At 37.4% G+C, this 21010-nt stretch overlaps 2 protein-coding genes across 5 annotated transcripts; one reads left to right on the forward strand and one right to left on the reverse strand.

Annotated features, from left to right (window-relative positions):
* Nucleotides 1-873: 873 nt before the first annotated feature.
* On the reverse strand, nt 874-2738 carry LOC128208427 (glutathione peroxidase 1-like). 2 transcript variants are annotated; one of them, XM_052911989.1, is made up of 3 exons: nt 2648-2738; nt 1915-2150; nt 874-1651 (listed from the first exon to the last, which is right to left on the reverse strand). In XM_052911989.1, exons 1-3 carry the CDS (start codon nt 2673-2675, stop codon nt 1298-1300), a joined length of 618 nt encoding a protein of 205 aa, XP_052767949.1. In that variant the 5' UTR covers nt 2676-2738; the 3' UTR covers nt 874-1297. The 2 variants fall into 2 exon arrangements, with proteins under 2 accessions (XP_052767949.1, XP_052767950.1); XM_052911990.1 differs by lacking the exon at nt 2648-2738 and having other exon boundaries at nt 1915-2301.
* Nucleotides 2739-9538: 6800 nt separating this feature from the next.
* Nucleotides 9539-19947, forward strand: LOC128209995 (ankyrin repeat and EF-hand domain-containing protein 1-like). Of its 3 annotated transcripts, XM_052914288.1 has the most exons (11): nt 9539-9684; nt 12236-12604; nt 12867-13066; nt 13584-13634; nt 15120-15269; nt 15562-15685; nt 16083-16890; nt 17157-17383; nt 17712-17908; nt 18549-18569; nt 19181-19315. In XM_052914288.1, exons 2-10 carry the CDS (start codon nt 12259-12261, stop codon nt 18561-18563), a joined length of 2118 nt encoding a protein of 705 aa, XP_052770248.1. In that variant the 5' UTR covers nt 9539-9684; nt 12236-12258; the 3' UTR covers nt 18564-18569; nt 19181-19315. The 3 variants fall into 3 exon arrangements, with proteins under 3 accessions (XP_052770248.1, XP_052770246.1, XP_052770247.1); XM_052914286.1 differs by lacking the exon at nt 18549-18569 and having other exon boundaries at nt 19181-19947; XM_052914287.1 differs by lacking the exons at nt 13584-13634; nt 18549-18569 and having other exon boundaries at nt 19181-19947.
* Nucleotides 19948-21010: the final 1063 nt, after the last annotated feature.

Raw genomic sequence — 21010 nt, forward strand, 5'->3', positions numbered from 1 at the left:
CATGTGTTTGACATATCAAGACGAAGTGTGGCGTGCAAGACTTGTGTCCCTACCTCTAAGGTCAAGGTCACACTAAGTGTTTATTCACAATGGAATGCTGAATATGAGGACATAAGAGTGTTGGCTGTCAAGTATGGTTGGTATTTTTTCTATGCTCAGAGGCAATTTAAAATGACTTGCCATATGTATTTGACACATAAAGGCAAGATCAACTTTTTATGTACTTGTTCATAGGTCAATGTCACATTCAGGGGCATTTGTCACATACTGTGACAGCTCTTGTTCAATATTCTTTGAGAAACAAGCTATATTGATAACAAAGGTTAAACTCTTTTACCCAGATGAGCGATTTAGGGCCATCATGGCCCTCTTGTATATATATTCTAGAAATGTTGCTGAATAACCCTAGTAACATACCATTATCGGTCACTGAACACAGATGCAACTTAAAGGTTAAAATTGCCTACTAGTTGACCAAGATGCCTAATAGTTTCTGTCTGTCAGGTTTGGACATCTTTTCTGCTATGATTGATGTTTTGTCATTGATGCTAAAATTAAATAGTCATTAATCTGTTATTAACGCGTTGATCAACTGTCTAGTGACGTATTCACGATAGGAACGTATTTTGATAACCAGGCACCAGGATCATGAAATAACTTAAGACAAATCTCTGACTCAATCTCAAAGAATGACCTCAAAACAGGACTCATTTTAAGTCAAAACTCATTTCAGTCATCCAAAAAAAGTCTCAAGTCAAACTTGAGTTTGAGTTTAAGGTTAAGTTTTGAGTTATTTCGTGATACTAGGACCAGGTGTCCATTGGTACAACTTTATCTCAAAATCATGTTGAAAAGTGTAGTAACAGAAAAACAAACGTTTCATACAATTTTATATAGTTATTGCATGCTCAGTAATACTGACGGTATTGAAATAAATCCTAGATGCATGTGTTGAAGTGTTTCCGTGGGTCATGCACATGGTTCATCATGTGGCGTCGTCTGTAACAGATTATGACGTCACGTTCATACTCGGCAGCCCACGGAAATACTTCAACGTGATAAATGAGGACATAACTTGTGCACAACTACATGGTAATATATGTTTGCCATTTTCTAAATATTTTACTCTCAGATGTTGTCCTGATTAAAAAGTTCTGTTTTATCCAAAGGTGCTGAGGTTATATGTCATAATTCACAATATCATCCGGCTGTTTTGCGATATACCATGTTTTATTCAATTAACTACGTTTTCTTAAACTGCCTTGGAAAAGTCTCTATTAATGTTAGAACGCAATGATTAAACTTTAAACTTGTCAATTAGTTGTTGGATATCATGTTGTATGTTCTTCGTCTGGAAGTATCGACTGTATCTACGGAAGGGCACTCCATCTGGAGCAATAAGAAACTTCTCGAAATTCCATGCAATGTCTGTTCTCGTCACGGGCTCCCAAATGATGTTCTTCGAATTGTTCATAAATGAGACGCTATCGTCACTCGGCGTTTGCAGACGATTTCTCAAAAAATCGAACAGCTCGTGCGCCTTTGCTCCGTTGACGTCACACTTCTCCATGAGTTGAAAATTAGGCTCGAACCCTCCCCCAGGCCGAACGTGCTTCAGGGAGGCGTAAATCTCCTCCCCGCTACCGTTTTCCTGAAAATCAAACATACGGTCATAGCACTGCAAGATATTTACGTTTGATGACGTCGACGATTATGAAATATAACTAAAGAGTAGGCTAAATATAGATGGAAACGCTATAAGTAAAATGAACATTATTGTCTTTTGTGACCAAAATGAAATTAAACTAAAAATATGTTATTCATATTTTACTCCGTCGGCTTATATAATATATATATATATATATATACGATAACGGAAGTAACCAATCAAAATTCGTATGTTTGAAAAAATACCTGGTGTCCGAACTGGTTACAGGGGAAGGCGATGATGACGAGCTTATCAGCAAACTTGGCGACCAGCTCGTTCATCTGCGTGTAGTCACGCGTCGTCGTTCCTCAGAGCGACGCCACGTTCTCCACCAGCACTACCTTCCCCTTGAAGCTGCTCAGCGCCACGTTCTCCCCACGGAGGTTCCGGCACGTAAACTCGAACAGCGTCTGAAGCCTCGCCGGTCCGCGCGTCGCCATTGCTATGTTTGGTGGAAATGTATAATCCTTATTTTCGTAAAAATTGTATGTGAAATATCTTAACGTTTAAACACTATTTGCGCGTAACCTGTCTTATCGCTTTAAATATTGATAATGTCGCTATAAATTAATCTGGGATTTAGAATGTCTGTGTGGGACTTACAATGAGAATTGCTAATACAGATTAAGACAGGTTTTTACAGATCAGTGAGTGCTCTGAAATATTCGATGACTATCATAACCGCGCGGCACACTAAAACAATGGCTAGTTATTAATGCTCTTAAAATACCAGTCGGAATACATTATCTACAAAACACAATAACCATGACATACATGTCACAGTTAACCTCTGTCGAAAAGCTTATATAATTTGATTTTTTTGTTTTTAGTAAAAAGATGAGTGAATAGTTAAAAATCATACAAAACTAAGCAAAAAAAATACATATGTAATACGTCAACATTTAAATATCTATGTTTTAGCACATAATAGACACTTACATACTAATTTTGTAGCTGAAAACAACATGTTAGTCTGAAGTTCCTTCCCCTTACACTCGTTTTCGGTACTGTATGGGATACCAGTAAGCAGGGAACCAGATAAAAACAAGTGAGCTGCATCAACTGTGTGGTTTACCTCTCTAGAGGCTATGTATAAAACACCTGAACACATAATGTATAAAATGCATAGCTGAATGGAGGTTACTTTTCTGGTGGTCATATAGCATACTATAAATGTCGATAAAGTAGAATTTTACAAGACGCTTTGTGTTTATATATCAGAGGTATTAACATTGATTAAAATAATAAACGCAACAATCATGCTGCTGTCTCATCTTAGTCACAGGAGCAGGTTGCGTACAAGGATAATAAAATAAAAAAAATATTTTTTTGCCAATTTTCACAAGTTACAGTTACCACATCATATTCTTACTAAAATTTGATAAAAAAACAAACAAACAAAAAAAAACGGACGGGGGCGTGGTGTGTCAAAACAACGCAACCTGCCCCTGTGATCTTAGTCATTCTAAAATGCCGTCTAGGCTTTTTTGAATGATGTTTAGCCTGGACTAAACATCAATATAAAAAAAGCCTGGACGGCGTTTTAGAATGGCTATGTCTCATCTGTGTGTCCCCGTTTAAAAACAGCGCATTGTGGTTTTCCAGTTTAAATCATATCTGTTTACGAGTACAGGTAAATATACGAACGCCATTTTTAAACGTACTGTGTTTTACGTGGTAGACAACCCCAGTAAAATTCGATTTGGAAAAAAATGCGCAAAAACTGCGAAAGATGCATGTGTCGTAAGCGATGTACGTGATACATCAGTAAGTAAGATTCAATGTGTTGTACACAACGATGTCAATTTTATGTAAGTTGTTGACAGTTTTCATTATTTGACAAGTGTATCATTTCCGAGTGTCTAGTCTCTTTAAGCAAATGCAGCGCTTAATGCGTGAGTCCGTTCCGTGGCTCAACTTATTTCCGTAAATATTAAAAATGGAGAGACGGAATTATGTATTTGCAAGAACTTTCCGAATCCAATGACGTCTGATGTGTGACATCCAATTTTCTTTGTGAAATTTTAAAACCGCCCTTTAAACGATGCGATCTTTCTTGAAGTGCAATATCGGCCCTGGAAATATTGTTCCATAATTCAAAACCGAAAAGGACCGTTGGAAGCGACGTTTTCTTGAAGATGGATGCAATAAATAAGTGATTCACACCTCCAGTATTTTCCTCGACAGAAAAGAGAGAGGATCGTCCTTTGCGCAAGCCGTTCTGTAAACATATACATGTATATAGCGTTTTGACATTAACTATTTTATTTTAAGAACATGCCATCATGTGTACATTTAAAGGTTGAATTGGTGTTTGGTCCGTTACATATCATCTACACTAGCTGAAAAATTCTCTCGAAGTAGAAATTAAGGCACCAGGTATGGTTTAACTCGAATATTCGCATGAAGATTATCATACCAGCTGTTCAATATCAAAGTACAAAAGGCTAAGTTTAAAGGCTCGTGATCATAAGCCATCTTCAGAAACATAAAAAGGATAATTAAAGCTAATCAATTTCGCAAAGGTTTGTTTGCCGTCTCACTATGCGCCAATATACTTGCAACAAAGAAATTAAGGCACAAAAAGTCGAGTGATAACCATCAAGTTTAAAAAGATTTGGCTGCAGCTCGTTAAATCACGATCTATTTCGCAAGAACATCGTTCCCTCGCAAGCATGTCTCTTTGTGGAAGTAGAATCTGTTCGTCACTTTATGCTCATTTGTCCTCTATTTAACATCAATAGAACACTTATGCTAACAACAATACACTCGCTGGTTCCTGGAACAGTTATCACCTTAAGGTTACTCTTAAATGGTAACGTACGTTTTTCTGATTGTACTAAATCTAAAATATTTTCTTCCGTATAATCCTACATTGATTCTACTAAAAGGTTTCGCCGAGTTCAATTGTATTTGCTGATTTACATGTGACTCAAAATTCATCTGTTTACTGAAAGACACAGAAACATTTTTTATTATTCAATGATTATTCGATATATAATAAATTTCATGGATCTGTATACATGTTTTTTCCATTAACATATAAAACATTTGTTAATTTCCATTGCTATATGTAATGTATCAGTTGGCACTTGTATAATTTCATGAAATAAATATGTTTAAACATATTTGCGGAGAAAATAACAAATAAAGTGGCTAAACGTATGTCTTTTTAGAAAAGATTACCGATTACCACTATTAATTAAGCTACCATTGACATTGCATGCCTTTCGAATAGCAAATGGTCGAGCGTGTTCATACTCCTGAAAAACAAAGTCTGTGGTGTTGCCACCTCACATGGAATACTATAAAACGGTACTAGCGGCTTCCAGGCTGTTGCGGTGGATCCTAGGTCGAGCGGTAATCATTTGACTGTCAACGCCAGATGCCTCACCTCGCCTAGAATGTATTATCATCTTCCGGGAGGAACGTTGAGTGCTAAGCACTGGTGCATTTTAAAGACACAAGGTAACCAGTACACTATGACCCACAACAAAACAAGTCGTTTTCTGTCACTCGGGTTGACGCACTTGGACGGGCCAGTAGCGCCCATTCGGAACACCTCGGCCATTTTATCGAAAACAACCTCGGATGTATGCAGGTACATCAGTTGAAGTAGTTCGTAAATTTTTTAATTATATCATTAATTAAATGTAATGTTTTATAGTTGTATTTATTGATCTAAGTTTAAATTGATTGCCATTGAATTGTATTATTGCAAACATAATTAAGAATCCCAAGAGTTAAGTCACAAAGTGTAACTCCTAAATAAAATTACTACGCGATCTACTTACGTACCACTTTTTCAGTATGTAAACCGTCCAAATACATCCGAGGTTGTTTTTGAAAAAAATGGCCGAGGAGTTCCGAATGAGTAGCGCCCTGAAATAAACTCAACATGCTCGCCCTATTGCTCTAACCCAATGGTGGCGGTAGTACCGCTCGCCCGTACCCTGGATAGTTTAAACGTTATATATTTTACAACGATTGTGAAGAAAGCTATGACAGCTTATACAAAGTTGTGCGACAGTGTGGTCTTGTGATGTGGGGAAACCGGAGTCCCCGGAGAAAACCCACTTGTCCGGCTTGGTGACAACTAACCAAACTCACATGCGCCCAGGCCGGGAATCGAACCCGGGTCGCCTTGATGATCTGGATCTGGATCTGGATGTATACGCTGCAGAGCCTTTCAGCATGTACGCAGCGGGAGAGAGAACACTTAGTAAGACTGTTGGACTGCTCTTCTGAAGCAGTTCACTGTATCAGCACACACAATGGAAGGGTCCAGGTTATTCCACTCGGTGATAGTCTTAGGTAGGAACGATTGCCTAAATTGTTCAGTTTTACAGTTTATATGTTTGTAACACTTTGAGTGGTTTATTGCGTGTTTTTGCACTAGGTTGTTTGATACAAAGTCTTTAAGATTTCTGGGTTTAATCAGGCGTTTGCCACTAATGGGAGTCAGATAGGCATTTGCTGGCATAGCTGGCACCTTTCCCTCGGTCATCTTGTAGAGGAAGGTCAAACGTGACGTTCGTCTTCTATCTTGTAGTGGTGGCAACTCAAGGGTCTTCAGCATGTTCGTCACACAGCCTGGATCTCGGGAAGAGTAGTCGCCGGTTATAAATCTCGCAGATCGGCGCTGTATCTGTTCAATTTTGTCGATATCCTTTTGGAGGAAAGGGTCCCATACAGTAGAACAATATTCCAAAGAAGACCTAACTAGGGATACGTATGCTGCCTTTCTGCATGATAGAGGGCAGTGTTTGAGATTTCGTCTAATGAACCCTAGGGTGGAGCTGGTCTTGTTGCAGATGTTGTTTATGTGGTTTGAGAATTTCAAGTTTTCAGTGATCATAACACCAAGATAAGGGTTTTGCTCGACTTGTTGTAAGATGTGCCCGTCGAGTTGGTAGAAATTTGATGACTTATTATTTATGCTCATGATGTAACATTTTTTAGCATTAAAGCGCATACCCCACGTTTCTGCCCAGACTTCTAGTGCTTGTAGGTCCTTCTGTAGTTGAAGGTGGTCATGTTGAGACTTGATATGTCTGTATAGGAGACAATCGTCAGCGAACAGGCGAACGGTGGATCTGACGCTGTCTGGAAGATCGTTTATGTGGCAGAGGAAGGCTAGGGGGCCTAAGACAGTGTCCTGTGGCACGCCGGAGTCTACTGGTACAGATTCAGACGAATCACCTTCAACTACCACTCGCATCCTCCTATTTGTCAGAAAGTCTCTTAACCAGAGGTTGATGTTGCCATCAATGCCGTAGAGATGCATCTTATGGAGAAGACTTTCATGAGGGACAGTGTCAAACGCCTTCGAGAAGTCAAGGATGATAACGTCAACTTGGTCACCTTGGTCGTAATGATGGAGTAGGTAGTGAACTGTTGTGAGGAGTTGAGTCTCGCATGAGTAGCCCGATCGGAAACCATGGTTCAAAGATGTAAGAATTTTGTTTCGTTCCAGATGGTCTAAAATATGTTTACTGATGATATGTTCTAGAAGTTTATTTGACACACAGGTGAGAGATACAGGTCTGTAGTTTTCAGCAGAATGGATGTCTCCTTTTTTGAAGACAGGTGAAATGTTTGCGCTTCTCCAGTCTTCAGGCAGTTTACCTAGGTCAACGGAAAGTTGGAATATGTGGCGTAGCGCTGGAGCAATGCTCTTCGCGCAATTTTTAAGGAGGATGTTCGGGATATTGTCAGGACCTCTGGCCTTACTGATGTCAATGTTCTGAAGAAGTTTTTCGACTCCTTTGGTGGTGATATGGAGTTTTGAGATTGATGATTTAGCCCTCTTCGTGGTATTCGGTTTTGAAGTGTCTTGTTTAGTAAATACGGACTTAAACTGATCCAATAGGATCTGCGCTTTGTCTTTACCACTGCTGAATAACTGGCCCTTTCTTTTTAGGGGGTGCACTCCTATGCTCTCCTGTCGCTTGGATTTAACATAGCGCCAAAACGGTTTGGTGTTATTTTCTTCGAGTCCTTTCTGAATGGTGTTGTTAACATGGTTTATTTCTGCAAGTTTAAGTTCACGTTTACATTGTCGTTGGTAAGCTTTGAAGTTGGTCCAGATACCTGTCTCTTTGGCGTGTTTGTACAGCCGGGCTTTGCGTCTAGTCATGCGCTTGAAGTGGCCATTGAACCATGGGAGGGACTTTCTCTTTTTGCTTGTACATGATGGTACATGTTTGTTCAAAATGTTGTTTATTCCATGCTTCACTTGGTTCCAAACGTCTTCAATGTTATTAGTAGGAGAACTGATTACTTCAGAGGTGAGCTTATCTACTTCGGTATTGATGAGTTCCCAGTCCGCTTTGGAATAGAGATATATTTTCCTAGGCTTTTGTTTAATATAGTATGGTATGATATCAATGTCGGTGACAACCATGGCGTGATCGCTAATTCCAGGGAGTGATGATGATGACTTAACTAGTGACGGGTTTGTAGTCAGGACAAGATCAAGGATGTTGTTATCTCTTGTAGGTTGTTTGTGTACTTGGACGAGTCCATGTTCTGTTATGAGGTCAACCAGTGCTTGTTGGACTTCGCGGTCAGGGGCGCCTTTGTCAACTGATAGGGTTTCCCAATTAATATTTGGGCAATTGAAGTCTCCCGATAGGATGATGTTTCGTTCTGTCGCACTTTGTGTTAATTTCTGCAAGGATTGGTTGAGCTGATGTAGACAGTTACTGTTACGATGTGGCATGTAAAAGGAACCAATGTACAGGTCTTTCCTGTTTTTAAGTCGAAGTTTGGACCAGGTCAGCTCACAGGGGGTTGTTAGGTGTGGCTGGGCCTCTTGGGTTATGTTGTCGTTTGTGGCAATGAATACTCCTCCTCCAGGGCCTTCGTTTCTATCATTTCTATTTACCGTTAAGAAGTTGGGGAAAACTTCTGCTGTTTGGATGGCGTTTCTGTCGGGGTCCTTACCAGATTGTATGCCTCTAAGCCAGCTTTCTGAGCCACAAATCACATCTGGTTTAATGTATTCCAGGGCTGCAGCAAACTCGGCCTTCTTACTTCTGATACCACAGCAGTTTAGCGTCAATACTCGCAGGTTTGCTTTCTTTGTCGGGCATCTGCCGTTAGCTGTATATGAGACGGAGGGGTGCGGTTCAGATGATGAGAGTTTACTCCTGTAGCGGCTGGCAGTGCTACCTCTGCTGCAAGGGCTGCTAGCATGGCTGAGAAACGAGTGCGCTAACCACTGCCATAACAGGACAACCATGTTGTTAGGATCACATATACCTACATATTCTCGACTTCACCCAACCCCCTACCTGTGGGCGTCATGTTGAAGACACGAGAGTCTCTTGGAACAAGTAAACAATTGTAACGTGACGAAACCTGGTCCCTGTAGAGGTATTATATATTGACACGGTTTGAACACAGCTCGTCGTTCTTGATAAATGTGTTTTCATGAACCCTCTCTGCATTACAATTCAGCTTTTAACACTAAATGTTCTCGGATAAGGGTGGGTGTCATTCCGTTAGTATCAAATTGTCTCAAGTTATTCCTCTAAGAGTACATGTAGCAAGTAACAGCAAGGCTGAGTATTACTTCTTGATCTAATTTTCTTTTCGCTAAGCATTATACGATACATTATTTATTTAGCAATACATGCCTTTTCATAACAAAGCAGCAAGAGAATAATATCCAGATTATTACACTACTGAAATATTAACGCAGTGTATTACTTTGGTAGACGGGCCTCATTCAAACTTCAAGAGTTACTCCGCCTTCCGGAAATGACAGGTGCCCGATGGAATCTTTAACCCTGCTTAGCAGTACTCTACCGAATTGAACGGAGAACCATTGTCAAGATAAACACTTTGGCTTCCCTGGTTACAGATTGTGTGACTAGTTCATGAGTTGAGAAGATAATGAAAATGTGATAGAACTTTAATCAAATTATGTATCTTTACTGGGTTAGGTGATCATCACTTTTGTTTAAAAGGTAAGACTGTCAAACAAATCATTCAAACATAATTGTGAAATAAACTGTTGATACTGATGGTCCTATCACTGTCATAATAAAAATATGTTGAACTTCCGGTAACAAAATTACTCTATCTATCTCTGTTTAATGTCAACTCCTCTTCCGAGTGTTACTGACATAAACGGTGCGCGCCGGCTTGTTAGTGAAAAAATAAAACACTGATGAGGCAAATCACATCAGAAAAGTGAGAACTAGGGTATAAAAGAGAACACAATTTAGGTAACATATAGTGATTGGTGAACTGGTAAAAGGATAAAAACACTGCTCGCTGATCTAATGCTTAATGGTTGCCACAGCCACCTTGAATGTGTCAGGGGTGGGGATAGTGACAATATGATTTGGCAAACTGTTCCAAAGTACAACCGAGTGAGGATAGAATGAAAATTTGTGATAGTCAGTTTTTACTTGAATTTGTCTGAAACATAGTGGGTGCATTAGTCTGGTAAATCTTATTGGTGTTTGAATATAAGATGGCAGCGTAATAGCAACATGATGATGGTATATGTTGTAAAACATTACAAGTCGGGAATCTAGTCTACGTTGTTCAAGTGAGCACCAACCAAGACTTTCCTGCATGTTTGTAACACTGAAGAGAGGAGAGAAGTCATGTTTAACCCAACGGATAGCCCGACGTTGAACCATTTCAATTTTATTGGTGTTTGATTTTGTGTGTGGGTGCCAAATTGTGCTTGCATATTCTAACTGTGGACAGACAAGGGTTTTGTAAGCTAAAGTCCTGACACTTTCTGTTTTTGTTTTTATATTTCTTTTAATGAAGTTGAGAGTATTATTTCCATTGGTGGTAATTCTCAAATATGAGTGTTCCAGGTGAGGTCTGCTGATATGTCAACACCAAGATATTTAGCACTTCTGACTGGCTCTAAGATCTGGCCATGGAGAATGTATCGATTTCTGATGATATGCTTATTCTTTGTTATGTGCAAAACTTGACACTTGGAGGGATTAAACTCCATATCCCAATCATTTTCCCATAATTCCAGTTGTTTGAGATCATTTTGAAGGATAGGACAGTCAGAGGGAGAATTGATGGTAAGGTAAACAGCAGTATCATCTGCAAAAAGTCGAACTTGTGATTTGATACTAGAAGGGAGGTTATTTATGTAAATCAAGAAAAACAAGGGACCCAGTACAGAGCCCTGAGGTACACCAGATGTTACGGGTACTTCTTCAGAATGATCGCCATCCAAGACTACTGTCTGACTTCTATGAAGGAGAAATGCCTCAGACCACTTGAGAACCTGTGGACAAACACCATAATCCTGTAGTCTGAATAGAAGTTTGAGATGATATACCTTATCAAAAGCTTTGCTGAAGTCCAAAAGAATTAAGTCAGTTTGATTACCTGATGAAGTGATTCTTACAAGATCGTCGGTCAGCTCAATAAGTTGAGTTTCGCATGAGCGCTTTTCTCGAAAGCCATGTTGTAGGTCATAGAGAATATTGTGTTCGGCCAGATGTGCAGAGAGATTTGAGGCAATAATGTGTTCTAATGATTTACATAAAATACATGTAAGTGAGATAGGTCGATAGTTTGCTGGGTTGCTGGAATCACCCTTTTTAAATAGTGGGAATACAAAAGCCTTCGTCCAGGCAACAGGGATAGAGTTTGTGGTTAGTGACTTTTGAAAGAGGACTGTTATAATATCAGCAATCTCGTTTTTTAACTCTTTAAGGACAAGAAGGCTTATACGGTCTGGCCCTGCAGCTTTGTTGGGTTTTAAATTGGCAAGAAGTTTCAATATGCCATTTCTGTGAATGGTTATATCACTCATCTGGGGATAACTGCAATAATTTTGTGGTACAAGGGATCTCAATTTCTGCAAACAAGCTTGTTTTAAAGATAGAGGGGATGTTTTTGAAAATACCGATTGAAATTGGTTATTCAGAATGTTTGCTTTTTCCGTGTTATCAGATTTCAGGCTATCTGTAACGGGATCTTTGAGCAATGACAAACTCTGAGAGTCTTGTTTAGAGTTTTTTAGTAATGAGTATAACTTTTTGGTGCAGAACTTGCTTGGTTTTTCAACCGATTGGTCATTGACTCGCTGTCATTGACTTACCTAAATCTTGAATAAAATACACCATGAATAAGCATAGAGCTCAATTAGAATCTTTGTCATGTCTTTGAATGAACTGAAAAGAAATATTGACTAGTCAGGTAGTTTGGAGTTTTGTCCAGAAAATGTATATAAATATATATGTTTATCTCTGTGTGTGTATATTTGTTTAGCTATATGTGTGCTTTTGATTATTGCATTTATCTTTAGCACTTGAAACTTTTGGTTGTCTGGGTAGCGCAGTGGTTTCCTCCTGGTATTCAATCCCCCACATCACAAGACCACACTCTCGTGTAACATCATGCCAACGAGAGTAATTAATACAGTAAAATGTTGTAATAACTTGTTTCACAATTGTTGTAAATTAAATAAGTTTAAACTAAGCTAAGCACTTGAAAACCTATTATATTCTAAGGATTTGTTAACTTCAGGTGAAGACCAACACAAATACAAAATGCCACTTGCACAAACCAGACTAGAGACCCTTCAGGTCTGCAAGCTGCTACAATGTGTCCGGGATAAGGACAAGGCACAGATTGAGAAGATGTCAATGCAGGGAGTTCCACATCTCATTAACTACAATGATGCTAATGAGGGGCACACTGCTCTCTCTGTAGCAGCAACAGCTAACGATGAGGACATGATTGACTTTCTACTGAGCCTTGGTGCTCATCCAGATGTAGTTGACTTTAAAGGTCGATCTGCAGCTATGAGAGCAGCTGAATATGGACATGTGGACTGTCTTGCAAAACTGGCTGAGAAAGGAGCAAATATGAAATTAACAGACAGGGAAGGAAAAGGTGAACCATGATTTTTATTTTATGTTTTTTTTTATTTTGTTTACTTGCAAATAATTGTAATTCTGCTTTTTATTTAGCCTTAGTATTTGACTTTTCAACTACACACATTTGTATGTTGCCTTAAAGGAAAAAGTGAATGTCTTTACTCTTAAAATTTAGATTAAATATCATACTGAAACAGGTATTGATTGTTTTGCAGCTGTTGCACCACCATTTGGTTTAGTCATTCATTGTGCAATAATGATTCATATTCTCTTTATAGGCATTTTGTTTTACTGTATTTCACCAACACAACGTCATGCAAAATGCCTCGAGATTGCTGTGCTGAATGGAGCAGAACCAAATAACACAGATAAACAGGGAATCCCGGTGCTATTGCATGCCTGTGAGACAGCCATGGACAATGAAGATATGTGCTTACTTCTAGTACAGAAAGGCGCAGAACCAAACTCCAAGCAAGAAGTATTGATATGTTATGTTTGTCAAGTTCATAGCAGTATTATATTTTGATGAAAATGATACTATCAAAACAGTCTAGATTGTTTATGCATGTTCATTTTTATGATGTCTGGTTTAAAATATTAGAATACTTAATCATATCTGTTTTTATCAATGATAATTAACTTATTTGATAATCAACAGGAAGCAGAAGAAGGGTTTGGTTCCGAACCTAAGAAAAAAACCAAACCTCAAAAGAAAAAATCGAAAAAAACGAGTTAAGGGGTTAAAATTTGTAGACCCAGATGAGGCAAGAAAATCTGCACAATGTGTTTTTTTATATGCAGGGCTTGGACTCTTGCTTGGGCACAATGTTTGTGAAACACATTTCTTTTGTATCTTAATGTGTTCATAGCAACTTGCAAGTGATATTTCCAAGTATTAAATTGCAGTGATTGTCAAGGTTTGTACTAAATGTCACAGGGTTTGATGCAGCTGATACAGATTGATGTATTTTGTTGTTGTGTGTGTGTGTTTACAGATTGATATAGAGACAACAAAGTTACCTCCAAGAAAATTAGCCAAGGAGAAGGTAACCCCTGATACAATAGCCATTGCTGGCTCCAGCTATACTTTATAACTGTAGCCATATAACCTCCACCTATTTATAGAAGAAACATAATGGTACATAACCAGAAACTATTCCATTTTATATACTTTAGTAAAGAGAATACTTTAAAACAAAATTACAAGATGTTTACATATAAAAGAAGCTCAAGTTAGTCAAATGCATAAAAAAAACGTTACTTAAAACTTGTTTTAAGACTGCACAGATTTCTAATAATGTGCCATTATAGTTCCTTTTATTATATTATAACAATAGTATATGATATGTAACATCATAGCCAAATTATAATTACTATGCTGCAAAGAAAAAGTTTGTTCCAATCCTACAGCAATATACACAGATACATACTACTAAATACTAGTAAGTGAAGGTAACTTCTGTTTTAGCCTCAAGACGTAGTATTTGTCTTATATCTAGGAATGTTAAGTTACATGTAGTGCTTCTTTACCAAAATTATATTATAATATTTCTAACTGTTCACTATAAGTGTGCTGGACATACAGTACGTTTTGAAAGAAAGAGGTATTTTGTGTAAATGTCGAACAAAAATCATGAAATAGTGTTCCCTTTTTACATCAACATACTAGTACTGGTATGAAATTCTAAGAATAATGAATAATCTTGTGTTTTAAGGAGCAGTATACTGATGTTCATCATATTTTAGTATTTTTGCATAGGTGGTACATGTATATTATTTTATTATAATAAAGAACAATTGGGGTCTGGGGGTGATATTTTATTGATGTTCATTATTTCTTTCTTTTGTTTTCATACAGTTTTCATTCCTACCCAATTAACTGTCTATGCCAAGTTGCATTAACTTAGTTTTTAAACCCTTAGGAATTAGTATTAAATTTTGATTTCTTTTCATTCTTATGACAAAATTCAGTTATGAAACTTTCAGTTTGAAATAAGTAAAAGTACTTGCAGTAAGTATAATTGAGTCATTGTAATATTCATTGTTTGTAATTCACAGGTCAGTTGATGTAGCTTCAACCTTTCCAACATTATGTTGCTGCTATACCTGTCATTTCACTGTATACAAGAGGCATCTTGACACATACTAAAACCTTTGATATTAAACCTATCTTAGTACCTTAAATCTGAAATATTTCCTTTGTTTCTTACTCTCACTTAATTTGTTTATATTTCACATTATCACTTCACGTTCAACTTGCATGTAAACAAAACAGTTTTTCCACACTTATGAATGTATGTTACTATGATATCTGGAATGGCGATGCTCAACAATATCAAAATGGAGTTACAATACTAAGCCATTTCATGGTTTGAGATAAAATTATATGTTATAAAGTTTTAAATTACTTATTTTTAGAGGTGAATAATAAACCATAAGTATCTAGTTTTTGTCATTCCATCTTTAGAAAAGAACAAACAATAATGCTAGTAGATGTAACAAATAAAATAACAAAAATATTATTTCAACAGAAAACTGGGAAGACGGCCCTGATGGGGGCAGCTGCCAGTGGGAGCGTGAAAGTGGTGCGAGCCCTTCTCCAGAATGGGGCTGATGTCAATGTCACCGATCTCAGACATAACCATGCATCACACTTTGCTGCTGCTAATGGCCATCTGGAAGTGAGTACCCATGAAGATAATGGTTTTACAGTTTTTACTGACTGATAAAATATATATTTCTGTAATTTATATGATGTCCTCAAATGTCTGTTAAATTAAATCTAAGATTCCTAAAGTTACGTATATTACTCTTTAAAAACTATGTTTTACATGGGTGACAAAAGATATATTCTTAAACATATATGTAATAAGTTAATTCATTAATATTGATTCCTGAAATTACCCTGTAACATTTTCACAACTTAACAAGATAATGTATGTTTTCTAAGACAAGTTTGACCTCCCTTTTCAGGTGTTGGCATGCATGGCTGGATACGGGGCCTTGTTTGACCAGGTGAACGCTGAGGGGAACACCCCACTCCACAATGCTGCGGCAGGCGGACATGGCATGTGCCTCAAGTTCCTAGGGCAGAGAGGTTTGTCTCTTTTCATTGTTCATTGGGTTTTGGCCTTGGGCTTTGAGCTTCATATACAAATAGTTCTTTTAAAAGGCAGATGTATTTTTTTAACAGGTAATTTGTGCCATAATGGTACTTACTCTTAGTTGATACTACACATACATTTATATTTCAAATTCAGAGCAAAACAACATAATTGCATCTTATGATCATGAATTTTATATTTGTATATTGTTCAGTTTGAATTATAAACATAATGTCATCCTATCATCATGGTTTATATTATATATTAGTAATTTTGATAATAATTATTGTGCACAATAAGCACAAACTAAAAGAAATGAATCTGAAAAAATGTATGTCCTAAAATGTTATGATGATATGCATTGGATAACTTTATTCAATATTGTTTTAGGTTGTAATCCAAAACCAAAGAACAATGAGGGTAACACAGCTAGAACCATCGCCAAAGACATGGGAAACAAGGAGGCCATGAAAGAAGCAAGAAAAGCGGAAAAGGCTTTCGGCAAAGTTGGCAAAAATAATGAACCATATGCAATTGCCTTGTATGACTTTATATATGAGAGACAAGATATGGTGAAAAACATGTTTCAGAAGTATTATGACCCTGATGAAGAGGGGACAGTGAGTAAAAATGAGTTCCTGGACACAATTATGGGCATGAGCCCACCAATTAGTGAGGAAGAGCTGCGTCGAGTGCAGGCTGCCCAAGACAAGGGTGGGAAAGTGGACTATAACGAGTTTATTAGTGGTAAGAAATATGTGAATAAAAACTATTTAATGAGTGCATTTGAAGGTAAGAAAAAGAAAGGAAAGAAGGGCAAAAAGGGTGGTAAGAAGAAGGGGAAGTTTAAGCTTGTCATGCCGATATGCACATCAGAGGATGGTCCTAGAACATATGGTGGGGGTCCCCCAGAAATGTTTATAGAGAGGCATATCCACTTCACTGACACGGGAAGGTTTGACCGAGACCACCCACCTAAACACCCATTGCAGGATGACTCCGCCTGGTACCTCCAGCACCCTGAGAAAACATACCTGAACATCAACGATGCTGCCCGCAGTGGGGACTTTGACTCGATGAAGAATGCTTTCCAGAGAGGTGTCTCTGCAGACACCAGGGACAAGTACTACAAGACTCCTCTTATGGTGGCAGCATCTTCTGGCAACATGGAAATGGTCAAGTTCCTATTGGATAATGGGTAAGGGAATGAGACTTGGACATTTTTCACAAACATGAAATAGAATAAAATTTGCACATTTAGTTTGTTATTTATTATGTGCTTGTTAGAGAATTTTGGAAATTAAGAGTTGGTGAAATTTAAGGACAGGGTTAAGGATGCCTACCTTCATATAAGCAGAAAAACAAAGAAATGTAGGGTATCTTTACATTGTAATTTTTCTCAACAACCTATTTTTTATGTTTAATGTACTATGCTTGACCTGTGATAAATATGTATGCCTACAGAGCCTCAGTGAATGCACGTGACAACTTCAAGTGGACACCTCTACACCATGCCGCTCATGCGGGCCAGCTAGACATCGTAGAGACTCTCTTGGCTCAGGGTGCAGAGATGGAGGCCACTGCCATGAGCGGAGGCACGCCCCTCACCCGCGCTATTGAGTCGTCACGGGAACAGGTCGTTGAATTCTTAATGAGCAAGGGTGCCAGGGTGCAAATAGAAAATAAGAAAGGTATAACTAAAAAGCTTGTCAAGCTTGTTGGTGAATATTCATAATAATATTATAATGATGTTAATAATGGAAATAAAGAGCAGAAAATTCATGCAATGTAAAGCAGATAAGAACAATTATGTTTTTAAAGCATAATATCAAATTTGAAAAATCTTAATTTAACCTAGCATAATTACGACACATATATTTTTTATATATTTTATTTGATACATGATGCATAGCACGTTAAATCACAATTGATAAAACATGTTAGAACTTGCACAAAATCATTCTAAAAATACTTGTACACCAGCATTGTATAGTTACTAAATTTTTCATACACATACAGGTCATACTCCTTTGGACATTGCTCAGTCATGGGCAGACCCAAGGGTGTTGCAGTGTGTGCAGTCAAGGTTTGACAGCCTGCCACCCCTTAAGGACGGGAAAGGCAAGAAGGGTAAGGGTGGGGGCAAGGCTACACCCAAACGCCCCCAGTCGGTGCCTGCTGGAGACGGGGACCTAAAACCTCCTGGAACTGCCAGGGTAAGTTGAGGGAGTTTCGTGACCTCTAGAGTGACCCCTGCTGTTGTCAGTAACTGTTCACAAATTGAAATTCTTACATTAAAAATCAGTGTGATATGTGATTGAAAAGTCGAAATGCACTCTGCAGTTTTGCTTCATGCAGTAGAAACGCAGGAGGGCACATGAGTAAATTCCAAATTCCATGAAGCATGTTAGCGCTTGGAAAATTTGCAAGGATGCTCTCCAGCATTCATACAATATGTAAACATTAAACAGAATGTTTCAATCCTTATGTTAAAATTTCAAAAAATTATTCATTGTGACCAAAGATAAGTTATGATTTCTGCAGCAATTCAGAGAATTAATTGTTTATGAAAGGATATCAACAACATGCATTTGTATAAAAGAATAGATGGTGATTGCACCATTGTATGCCATTAGTTCGCTGCTCTAACCCTATCAGAGAACAGTGTAATAAACAAGTATGTCCTAACCTCATGCAGGTTATACAATATGAACGTCATGTTGTTAGACTAGGTTAATGTAAATATACAGGTTTAAAATTCAATCATCTGTTAGTTCAGGATAAATTTTTTTATAAAATAAGGCATTCATGATTGAGTACTCTGTATTGAATATTCTATTCTTGGAACCATTGTAGAGTTATGAGGCTTGAATTAAGGTAAATGATTCCTAAGATTTGCTAGATGTTCCACTAAAATGTGGGGCACATGCATACATGTATGTTGATGTTGTACCCCCCAACTGTAAGCATATCTACCAGAGATACCTGAACTTCTTAATGATGGTGTCCTATGGGCTGGTCAGTGTATTAAAGTTCCCTCCCTTCTTCCCTGGGAACTCATCTTATGTACATGCATGCATTTGTCCCATTTGGATTTGTTTGATGGCAAACCTTCTGTAATTCTGCTCTCACAGTTGTGTAGCTTTTGTTTTCTGTAACTTTGGTAGATCTGCTTACACTTGCGGTATACAATTTATGTTTTAAAGAGCTTGATTCCCTTTAACACGATGATTATTTTCTGATTTCGTTACACCATAACAACATACATTAATAACAATATAGAAATGACCGATGTCATTACTTATCTGTCTTTTAAAACCTAAATTAGAAATGAAGACATTTTGTAATATGCCGTAACTAAAGTTTATTGAATAGGAAGCTTGTTCATTAAGATCAAAATCTGTTATGATTGTTGACTTGAAATGCTTCATCTTAACAATGAAGATGTACATGTACCCTACTGACACCTATATTTGTACCCTTCAAAGGACAATCCTAGCAGTGCCCGAGCCCTAATGGAGGAGGGGCAGCCTCGTCAGAGAAAGGGCTCCATTCTTCGGGCAGCATCTGCACTCGCGGGTGGGCTTGATGAGCAGGAAAACATCACGTACACACCCCTCAAGGCCTGGACCAAACAGCCAACCACAGGGGAACTTATTCACGAGAAAGTCGTCAATCGGGATCGCTTCGGCTGGGAAGTGGATTTCGAGGACTTTGAAATGCCGTTTAAGAAAAATGTCTCAAATAAAATTCAAGAAATGGGCGGGGTTGATGATGATTGATCATAATATGGACACATAGAGACTATTTCAAGGGGCTTCTTCCACTATGAAAGACTTGTGTCATGTAAAGACACATTTGTTTAGTCATTTGGCAATATACTTTGAATAGTTAATTCAAGCATTATTTTTATTATAGTGTGTGGGCTTTAATCAGTTCCATTGGTGAGTTGTAAACCTCATGCTCTTGATACTTCTACATGTAGTTAAACAGTTAAGTTTTAACATATAGCCTAGCATTCGGGGATTTTTCGTTCACTCCTGTTCTTTATTTTTGATACTGTCCACTTTATTGCCATGTATTGGAGTCGGTCTGTGATAATCTGAGAATGTATATCAGCTCATGCATACAGATATTTTGTATTCTCTGTGATAACTGCTGATATATGTGAAGTCATCTGTGAAAATGAGTTCTTTTATCGAAAAAAAACTAAATTAAAAGTAATGAATAAACTTACACAAGATATAAAAGTATTTCAAAAAAAAAAAAAAAAAAAAAAAAAAAAAAAATATATATATATATATATATATATATATATATATATATATATATATATATATATATATATATATATTTATTTATATATATTTATAGTTTTTGCTTGCTGAAGAGAGTAGATTTAAAAAAAAAGTGTCACCTTTTTCTCAACAGGACTCATTTTTGCCGACAACTTCACATGTGTGTTGTTTGTTTGTGTTGAAGATTATGTAACATATTTTTTGTTATTTTGTTCATGTACGATATTAATATATTATATGTAATTTAAAATGCTTGTTCATTCATGCAAATAAAAATTACTATCTGATTTTGTTGGTTATATCACTTTCCTTTTTATAACCTTCCATTCCTGACCGTACCATATTTGAGAGTAACAGTTCCGTTTGTTTTTGTTTACCGGTATACAGTTATTCTCATATTAGAATGGTATTTAATATGCAGAGCTTAAAATGTAAGCGTCCCATTCACTATTAAGTAGTGGTATATTGAAATCTGGTAAATTATCCGCATGCTGCTTATTTCACGGTAGCATTTCAACATATAATACATATATACGAGCGTAACAGTTTATGTTTGATTGACAAAACACTTACTGCATTTACGCTCATAATTCAAATCACACGCTATTCGTGCATCCCATTGGTTATGTATAATTTCAAATCTCAGGTAGCAGATGCACTATCAATTTAAAGGTAAAGGCTAAATGTATCAAATTAGTAATTTGTGGATACAAGAGAGCCGTTGAAAATGTATATATCATTCCAAATTTCAAAATAATCCACAGTTATTTCTATATCAACAGTTGAGTCGACATGAAAGTCTGACAGACAGCAGGGTGAGCAGACAGAAAAAAATAGTTCCTAGAAGTAGATATAACTAACTAATAATCTTATCCAGTTTTGCAAACAGTTGTAAGACCATGGTTGAGAAATTACCTCATTGAGAAGGAAAACCAGAATGCATATGCATAAACTTGATTGCAACATTCACCAGTCACCAAAAATCTGTAGGTTTAATTCCTAGTTAATACACAAGTGGTT

The sequence above is a fragment of the Mya arenaria genome, chromosome 11 (assembly GCF_026914265.1).
Source record: "Mya arenaria isolate MELC-2E11 chromosome 11, ASM2691426v1".
Lineage (NCBI taxonomy): Eukaryota > Metazoa > Mollusca > Bivalvia > Myida > Myidae > Mya > Mya arenaria.

Excerpts from the sequence above, each read along its gene's own strand:
- LOC128209995 (XM_052914286.1), top strand. The coding sequence starts at position 12,259 with ATGCCACTTGCACAAACCAGACTAGAGACCCTTCAGGTCTGCAAGCTG. Across the intron at positions 15,270-15,561 it reads CTGCTAATGGCCATCTGGAA|GTGTTGGCATGCATGGCTGG; the intron begins GTGAGTACCCAT and ends CTCCCTTTTCAG. Across the intron at positions 17,909-19,180 it reads AACCTCCTGGAACTGCCAGG|GACAATCCTAGCAGTGCCCG; the intron begins GTAAGTTGAGGG and ends TACCCTTCAAAG.